The sequence below is a fragment of the Loxodonta africana genome, chromosome 15, assembly GCF_030014295.1.
Source record: "Loxodonta africana isolate mLoxAfr1 chromosome 15, mLoxAfr1.hap2, whole genome shotgun sequence".
Classification (NCBI taxonomy): Eukaryota; Metazoa; Chordata; class Mammalia; order Proboscidea; family Elephantidae; genus Loxodonta; species Loxodonta africana.
Genome location: NC_087356.1, coordinates 83,518,528 through 83,528,336, shown reverse-complemented (window position 1 = coordinate 83,528,336; position 9,809 = coordinate 83,518,528). Strand labels below are relative to the sequence as shown.

General features: G+C 38.8%; 1 protein-coding gene across 5 annotated transcripts in view; it reads right to left on the bottom strand.

The window, feature by feature from the left end:
* The window catches only part of LOC111752836 (NXPE family member 1), an 85,741-nt gene that overhangs the window by 21,266 nt on the left and 54,666 nt on the right, over positions 1-9,809 (bottom strand). For all 5 annotated transcript variants that reach the window (XM_064269038.1, XM_064269041.1, XM_064269039.1 and 2 more), the window contains one exon: positions 47-259. In XM_064269038.1, the coding sequence (XP_064125108.1) occupies positions 47-259 (213 nt within the window). The remainder of the gene's footprint in view (positions 1-46; positions 260-9,809) is intronic.

The following is a 9,809-nucleotide window of genomic DNA, read 5'->3' as shown; positions in this document are numbered from 1 at the left end:
AAATTAGCCTGAATTTCTATAATTACAAAAAATGATAACTGCGTACTTTTTACTACTTTGGGTAGGTAGTAGATCCACTGCCGTAGTGTAGAGTCTCCCAGAAGGTAAATGAGTTTTCCTTTCAAACAGCCATTTATCTCCATTGTATTTAACTGAATCTGGTTGCAAAATGTTGTAATCCACCTTCTTTCCAAAGTATAACCACCAGGTACAGGACTCTTCATTCCAGTTTGGCATTTTTCTTTTATTTTTTCACTCTCTGATAACAGAAACACTTAGGGTAAGTGATTTTACTAGCATAAGTTACTTGGAAACATCCAGCCTCCTTAATTTTTCCTCCCCTTTCTTGATTTCTTTTTTTCTTCTCTAACCTTCTATTCCCTTTCTAATACAATTCTTTGATCGCCAGCTTTGTCTTAGGCAATTCTGCACATTCTTTTGAGAAATTTTGAGTCATCTTGACTCCTCCCTGTTCCTTTTCTCCTACATCCAGTCATTAGCTAAGTCTTGAAGCAGTATCATTTCTTTGCCATTTCTACTGATTCTGTCGTAACTTAGGCTGTAGTGTCTAATCTAAATGATGTTAATGGTCTTTGCATCAGATCATTTACCTTTGTTCCATTAATGAAGGAATAACTTTTTTTTGTTTTTTAAATAGCTTAAAATATAACAATATGCATACATTTTAAAACTTCACATGGTATAAAATTTCTAGCTTGAATTATTATTTTAACAGGGTTTTTGCTAAAAGGGGCAAGGCAATCCAAGCCAACAATCTGAGATTCTCCAGCAAGTTCCATTAAAATTACAGGCCCTGTTGCGACATGGCCTGACTTTAAGATACCACAAGTAGCAAATGTTTTTGCCACAGCATAACAAAGATTGTCAGACTTCTCGTCTGTCATAAGTGTTTCCTTTCCAGTATGCCACCACCCCACCATTGAGCCAACACCTTGCATTTTAGGTTTTGTTACATCGGCGCACCTATACTGGTACCACCTTCTGTATTAGATAGGAAACAAGTGTGAATTGCTGTAAGAAAGGTGAAAATAACAGTGGCTTTAAAAAGATATACATTTATTTCTTCCTTGCATAATAACAGTCCTAGAGTGAGCAAGCCAGGGCTGTTATGATGTCACCTGGTATCATGGACTCCAGCCTCTTCTATCTTGTTGCTCTGTCATTCTCAGCATGTGGCTTCAATCTCATGATCTAACATGGCTCTTTAATCTACCACCATATATCTACATTTCAGCTAGTAGGAAAGAGAAAAGGGAGGAACAGTTGTTTTCAGGTATGACCTAGAAATGTCTCATATCATTCTACTCATGCCTTTAAAAAAAAAAAAAATCTGGTCATGGCCACAACTAGCTGAAAGGAAGGCTGTGGCTTTTAGCTGCATGGCCATGGGCCCAGCTAAAATTCAACCCCCTGCCCACTGCCATCAAGTCCAACTCATAGCGACCCTATAGGACAGACTAGAACCGCCCCGTAGAGTTTCCAAGGAGCGCCTGGCAGATTCGAACTGCTGACCTTTTGGTTAGCAGCCATAGCACTTAACCACTACGCCACCAGGGTTTCCAGCTAAAATTTGGTGATGCTATTCTAAGGCAAAGGAACCCTGGTGGCATAATGGTTAAGGCACTTATCTGCTAACTGAAAGGACCAAGGTTCAAACCCACCAGCCACTCTGTGGGAGAAAAGATTTGGGGATCTGCCAAGATTACAGCCTTGGAAATCCTATGGGGCAGTTCTACTCTGACCTATAGGGTTGCTAGGAGTCGAAATTTGCTTGATGGCAATGAGTTTGTTTCCTGGTTTTATTACTAAGGAGAGAGGATGGAATGGATATTGGGGAATCATCAGAAGTCTTTGCTTCGCCATGCTTAGCCTCTCATAGACCATTAAGTCTTTGATTGCCTGTGTCCATAGGATAGTCATTATTACACAGTTGTACTATGTTTGTACAGGTGTGATAAAAAAAAGAAGCTAGTCTTAATTATGTAGTCTGTGGACAAACTGGCAAAATGGTGCTGGAAGCAGAATTGGAAAATTCACCTGGTAATGTGGCTTGCTAAAGGGAGTTTTTATAATGCTATTTAGTTTTTTGGAATTTTAGTGTTACATGGTTAAGATTCTATGAGGCTTAGTAGTATTGCAGCCTGGATGGTTGAATACCATAACCCTGGAGACTTGAGAGCCATGTTTATGAAATACTCCCTATCATAATATGTAATAGAATACGTTGGTGAGAAGATAGCATCTGAGCTTGTTAAGGTAAGCTGTACCTTGTATACTATTTATATGTCAGGGTATTCATTTTGCCAAGTGTCAAACTAAGTGCCCTGTAGGAATATTTCAATTACATAAAAAATTCTGTTATTACTCTTGTGTATTTATTTTACTTAAGAATTTTAGAATAAGCTTGAGCATTTTTAACAGTATATGGGTAATAATATTAGAATGCCATTATATTTGTTGAGATTGAGTTTAGAGATTGTGGTAGGCAGACTAATGGCCCTCCAAAGATGTCCACATCCTAATCCTCAGAACCTGTATAACATATGCACAGTTTCCATAGCTAAGGGACTTCCCAGATGTGATTGAGGATATGGACTTTGGGCTTGTGAAATTATCCTGGATTATCTGTGTTTGTCCAGCCTAATCACGCCAGTTCTTAAAAGTAGAAGAAGGAGATGAAAGAGTAGGTCAGAGAGATGTGACATGAGGACTTGACCCGATATTGTTGGCCCTGAAGATGCAGGAAGGGGTTATGGGATATGTGGGCAGCCTCTAGAAACTGGAGAAATCAAGGAAATGAATTCTTCCCTAGAGCCTTCAGTAAGGAATCCAGCCATGCTGATACCTTGATTTTAGCTCAGTGATACCTGTGTCAAACTTCTCAACTACAGAAGTAAATTTTTGTTGTTTTAAGCAACCAAGCTTGTGGTAATTTGTTATAGTAGCACTAGGAAACTAATACAGAGATAATTGCCATCTTTTTAATATCAGGTCACCGTATCTAGAAGCAGTGCACTTTTTCTATTTATTTAATTTTATATCCCTTAGTAATATTTTAAATTGTCTTTCTATGGCTCATGCACATTTTATTAAATTGTGAATTAACTTTTTAAAGCACAAAGTGGATCATATCACTCTCTCCTTCATTTGGCTTCTGTGGTTTTCAAAAGCCTACTGGCTGCACAGAATGGCCCTTGAGAATCTCCATGATTTAGTTTCTTCCCCCCTTTCAAGCATCATTCTTTGCTGCATTCCTCCATATGTCACCGCATTGATGTATTGAGCAGAGTTCATGGTAATTCTGCTCATGACTAGGGGGCGGATAAAAATACAGAATGCCCAATTAAATGTAAATTATTTCTAACAAGGAATAATATTTTATGCTCTGTGCAATATTTTTCCTATACTTCGATGTACACATGCATAAACAAAAAACAAAACAAAACAAAAAACAAACCCATTGCTATTGAGTCAGTTTCAACTCATGCTGACCTCACGTGTTATGGAGTGGAACTTTTCCATGGAGTTTTCTTGACTGTAATCTTTTTTTTCCCTGTTATTTAATTTTATTGTACTTAAGGTGAGAGTTTACAGCACAAATTACTTTCTCACTCAAAAATTTATACACAAATTGTTTTGTGACATTGCTTGCAAACCCTGCGATGTGTCAGCACTCTACCCCTTTCCCTCTGCACTCCAGGTTCCCCGTGTCCATTCATCCAGGTTTCCTGTCCCTTCCTGCCTTTTTGTCCTTTTTGGGGGGCAGGTGTTGCCCATGTGGTCTTGTATACTTGGTTGAACTAAGAAGCACATTCTTCATATATGTTATTGTTTGGAGGCCTGTCAAATCTCTGGCTGAAAGGTGGACTTTGGGGCTGGCCTCAGTTCTGAGTTAGCAGGGTATCCAGGGGCCATAGTCTTGGAGGTCCCATCAGTCTTTGTCAAACTAGTAAGTCTGGTCTTTTTTTGTGAATTTCAATTTTGTTCTACATTTTTCTCCTGCTCTGTCCAGGACCCTCTATTGTGATCCCTGTCTGAGCAGTTGGTGGTGGTAGCCAAGCACCTTCTAGTTCTTCTGGACTCAGGCTGGTGGAGGCTGTGGTTCATGTGGTCCATTAGTCCTTTGGACTATTATTTTACTTGTGTCTTTGGTTTTCTTCATTTTCCTTTGCCCCAGGCGGGATGTGACCAGTAGATACATCTTAGATGGCCTCTCACAAGCTGTTAAGATCTCAGCTGCTGCTCACCAAAGTAGGATGTAGAATGTTTTTCTTTATGAACTGTTATGCCGGTTGACCTAGATGTCTCCCAGAACCATGGTCCCTAGCCCTTGACCAAAGTCCCTCAGTCCTTCAAGGTGTTTGTATGTGTCTAGGAAGCTTCTATGACTTTGCCTTTGTCAAGTTGTGCTGACTTCCCTTATATTGCATGTTGTCTTTCCCTTCACCAAAGTGAACACTTGTCAACTATCTAGTTAGTGATTTCCTCCCCCTAGCATTCCCCTCTTTTGTAACCATCAAAGTTGGTTTCTTTCTGTGTGTAGACCTTTTCATGAGTTTTTATAATAGTGGTCGCATACAGCATTTGTCCTTTCGTGATTGATTTAATTTCACTCAGCATAATACCCTCCAGATTCATCCATGTTGTAAGATGTTTCACAGGTTCATCATTGTTCTTTATCACTGCATAGTATTCCATTGTACATACATACCACAGTTTGTTTATCCATCCATTTTTTGATGGGCACTTAGGTTGTTTCCATCTTTTTGCTATTGTAAATAATCTGCAGTGAACATGGGTGTGCATATGTCTATTTGTGTGATGGCTCTTATTTTTTTAGGATATATTCCTAGGAGTGAGATGGCTGGGTCCTATGATATTTCTATTTCTAGCTTTTTAAGGAGGCACCACGTCATTTTCCATAGTGGTTGTAGCATTTTACATTGCTACTAGCAGTGCATAAGTGTCCCAATCTCCCTGTAACCTCTCCAGGATTATTTTCTGGGTTTTTTTTTTTTTTTTTTTTGAGTTGTGCCAGTAATGTTGAAGTGAGATGGTATCTCATTGTAGTTTTGATTTGTGTTTCTCTAATGGCCAGTGATAGTGAACATTTCCTCGTGTGTCAGCTGCCTGAATGTCTTCTTTGTTGAAGTGCCATTCATACCCTTTTGCCCATTTTTAAATTGGATTATATGCCTTTTTGTTGTTGAGGTGTTGAAGTGTATTTATAGATATTAGAGATTAGACCCTTGTCAGATGTGCCATAGCTAATTTTTTTTTGTCCTAGTCTGTAGGTTCTCTTTTCACGCTTTCGGTGAAGTCTTTTGATGAGCATAAATCATCACTCCTACTTAACATTGTGCTGGAAGTCCTAGCTAGCTAGATCAATAAGGCAAGAAAAAGAAATAAAGGGCATCCAAATTGGAAAGGAAGAAGTAAAGTTAGCCCTATTCTGAGATGATATGATCCTACACATACAGAACCCCACAGGTTCTGCAAGGAAACTACTGGAACTAATAGAAGGATTCAGCAGAGTAGCAGGATACAAGATGAACATACAAAAATCAGCTGGGTTCAGCCCCTAAAAGATAAAATACTTAGAAGCAAATCTAACCAGGGATCCAAAGACCTATACAAAGAAAACTATCCAGTTATCTAGTTTATCTTCTGATGTTTGTGCATTTAGTTATGGATGTATTGTATTTATGCCATGTATTAGGGCCCCTAGTGTTGTCCCTTTTTTTTTTCCATGATCTTTATTGTTTTAGAATTTATATTTAGGTCTTTGATCCATTTTGAGTTAGTTTTTGTCTGTGGTATGAGGTATGGGCCCTGTTTTCTTTTTTTTTTTTTACAGATGGACATCCAGTTTTGCCAGCACCATTTGTTAAAAAGGCTGCCTTTTCCCCATTTAATGGACTTTGTCAAAGATCAGCTGACCATAGGTGGATGGATTTATGTCTGGGTTCTTTTATTTTTTTTTTTAATAATTTTTATTGTGCTTTAAGTGAAAGTTTACAAATCAAGGCAGTCTCTCACATATAAACTTATATACGCTTTATTACATACTCCCATTTACTCTCCCCCTAATGAGTCAGTCCGCTCCCTCCTTCCAGTCTCTCCTTTCGTAACCGTTTTGCCAGTTTCTAACCCTCTCTACCCTCCCATCTCCCTTCCAGACAGGAAATGCCAACACAGTCTCAAGTGTCCACCTGATACAAGTAGCTCACTCTTCATCATCATCTCTCTCCATCCCATTGTCCAGTCCCTTCCATGTCTGATGAGTTGTCTTCAGGAATGGTTCCTATCCTGGGCCAACAGAGGGTTTGGGGACCATGACCGCCGGGATTCTTCTAGTCTCAGTCAGACCATTAAGTCTGGTCTTTTTATGAGAATTTGGGGTCTGCATCCCACTGTTCTCCTGTTCTCTCAGGGGGTCTCTGTTGTGCTCCCTGTCAGGTCAGTCATCGGTTGTGGCCATGCGCTGTCTAGTTCTTCTGGTCTCAGGATGATGTCTCTAGTTCATGTGGCCCTTTCTGTCTGTTGGGCTCATAATTATCTTGTGACCTTGGTGTTCTTCATTCTCCTTTGATCCAGGTGGGTTGAGACCAATTGATGCATCTTAGATGGCCGCTTGTTAGCATTTAAGACCCCAGTATGTCTGGGTTCTTGATTCTGTTCCATTGGTCTATGTGTCTGTGGTTGTACCAGTACCAGGCTGTTTTGACTACCTTGGCTGTATAGTAGTTCTGAGATAAGGTAGTGTGAGGCCTCCTACTTTGTTCTTTTTCTTCAATAATGCTTTGCTTATCCGGGGCCTCTTTGCTTTCCATGTAATGTTAGTGATTAGTTTTTCCATCTCATTAAAGAATGCTGTTGATATTTGGATCGGATTTACATTATATCTGTAGATCGCTTTGGGTAGGATTGACATTTTCACACTGTTGAGTCTTCCTATCCATGAGCATGATATATTTTTCCATTTATGTGGGTTTCTTTTGGTTTCTTGCAATAGTGTTTTGTAGTTTTCTTTGTATAGATCTTTTAGATCCCTGGTTAGATTTATTCCTAAGTATTTTGTCTTTTTAGGGGCTATTATAAAATTTTTTCTTGATTTCTTTTTTGATGTTCTCTTGTTGGTGTATAGAGCTCAATTGATTTTTGTATGTTCATCTTGTATCCTGCTACTCTCCTGAATCTTTCTATTAGTTCCGTAGTTTTCTTATAGAACCTGTGGGGTTCTGTATGTGTAGGATCATATCATCTCAGAATAGGGCTAGCTTTACTTTTTCCTTTCCAATTTGGATGCGTTTTATTTCTTTTTCTTGCCTTATTGATCTAGCTAGCTAGGACTTCCAGCACAATGTTAAATAGGAGTGATGATAAGGGTATCCTTGTCTTGTTCCTGTTTCAGGGGGAATGCTTTCAGCCTCTCTGTTGAGAATGATGTTTGCTGTTGGTTTTATACAGATGCTCTTTGTAATGTTCAGGAATTTCTCTTCTATTCCTGTTTTCTTGAGAGTTTTTATCAGAAGTGAGTGTTGGACTTTATCAGATGCCCCCTGCATTGATTGAGATGATTGTGTGACTTTTTTCTTTTGTTCTGTTTATGTGGTGGATTACGTTGATTGATTTTCTAATTTTGAACCATCCTTGCATACCTGGTATGAATCCCACTTGGTCATGTATTATTTTTTTGATATGATTCTGAATTCTATTGGCTAGAATTTTGTTGAGAATTTATGCATCTGTATTCATGAGAGATATTGGTCTGTAATTTTCTTTTTTTGTGGTGTCTTTGCCTGGTTTTGGTATCAGGGTTATGCTGGCTTCATAGAATGAATTTGGGAGCATTCCTTCCTTTCTGTGCTCTGAAATAGTTTTAGTACTGGTGTGACCTCTTTTCTGAATGTTTGGTAGAATTCTCCACTGAAGCTGTATGGGCCAGGGCTTTTTTTGTTGTTGTTGTTGTTGGAGGTTTTTTAAAATTATCTCTTCGATCTCTTCTATTGTAGTAGGTGTGTTCATATTTTCTATCTCAGTTTGTGTTAGTTTAGGTAGGTAGTGTATTTCTAGAAATTTTTCCATTTCCTCTTGGGTTCTCTAATTTATTTGTCTGAATATAATTTTTCATAGTATTCTGTTATGATACTTTTTATTTCAGTTGGATTTGTTCTAATATCCCTCATGTCATTTCTTGTTTGGGTTATTTACTCTGTCTTCTGTTTTTCTTTTGTCAGTTTGGCCAGTGATTTGTCGATTTTGTTGATCTTTTCAAAGAACCAACTTTTCATCTTCTTGTTTCTATTTTTTCTCTATTTCATTTATATCTGCTCTAATCTTTATTATTTTCTTTCTTTTTGTGCCCGTGGGCTTCTTTTGCTGTTCTCTTTCTGTTTGTACAAGTTGTAGTGCTAACATTTTGATTTTAACCTGTTTTTTTAAAATAATTTTTATTGTGCTTTCAGTGAAAGTTTACAAATCAAGTCAGTTTGTCACATATAAGCTTATATACACCTTACTCCATACTCCCACTTACTCTCCCCCTAATGAGTCAGCCCGCTCCCTCCTTCCAGTCTCTCTTTTTGTGCCGGTTTTGCCAGTTTCTAACCCTCTCTACCCTCCCATCTCCCTTCCAGACAGGAGATGCCAACACAGCCTCAAGTGTCCACCTGATACAAGTAGCTCACTCTTCATCATCATCTCTCTCCAACCCATTGTCCAGTTCCTTTCATGTCTGATGAGTTGTCTTCGGGACTGGTTCCTGTCCTGGGACAACAGAAGGTTTGGGGACCATGATTGCCAGGATTCTTCTAGTCTCAGTCAGACCATTAAGTCTGGTCTTTTTATGAGAATTTGGGGTCTGCATCCCACTGTTCTCCTGCTCCCTCAGGGGTTCTCTGTTGTGCTCCCTGTCAGGGCAGTCATCAGTTGTGGCTGGGCACCATCTAGTTCTTCTGGTCTCAGGATGATGTAAGTCTCTAGTTCATGTGGCCCTTTCTGTCTCTTGGGCTCATAGTTATAGTGTGACCTTGGTGATCTTCATTCTCCTTTGATCCAGGTGGGTTGAGACCAATTGATGCATCTTGGATGGCCACTTGTTAGCATTTAAGACCTCAGACGCCACAGTTCAAAGTGGGGTGCAGAATGTTTAACCTGTTTTTTTGCTGTGTGATTTTTTTTGCTATAAATTGACCTCTGAGCACTGCCTTTGCTGTGTCCCAGAGAATTTGGTATGATGTGTTTTCATTCTTATTTGATTCTAGGAATTTTTGATTCTCTCTTTGATTTCTTCTATTGCTCAGTTGTTTTTGAGTAAGGTATTATTCACTTTCCATGTTTTTGATTTTTTTTCCTTGCTCTTCCTGTTAATGATTTCTGCTTTTATGGCATTGTCATCAGAGAGAATGATTTACACTATTTCACTGTCCTAGATTTTGTCGAGGGTTGCTTTGTGGCCCAGAATGTGTTCTGGAGAATGTTGTATGTGCATTGGAAAAGAATGTGTACTTTGCTGCTGTTGGGTGGAGTGTTCTGTATACGTGTAAAAGATCAAGGTGGTTGATTGTGGCCTTTTGATCTTCTGTATCTTTTTTGAGTTTCTTTAAAGATGTTCTTCGCTTTACTGAGAGTGGTGTGTTGAAGTCTCTTATTATTATTATGGAAGTATCTGTTTCTCTTTTCAGTGCTGTTAGAATTTATTTTGTGTATTTTGGAGCCCTGTCATTGGGTGCGTAGATATTTATTAGGGTTATGTCTTCCTGGTGGATTGTCCTTTTAATGGTTAT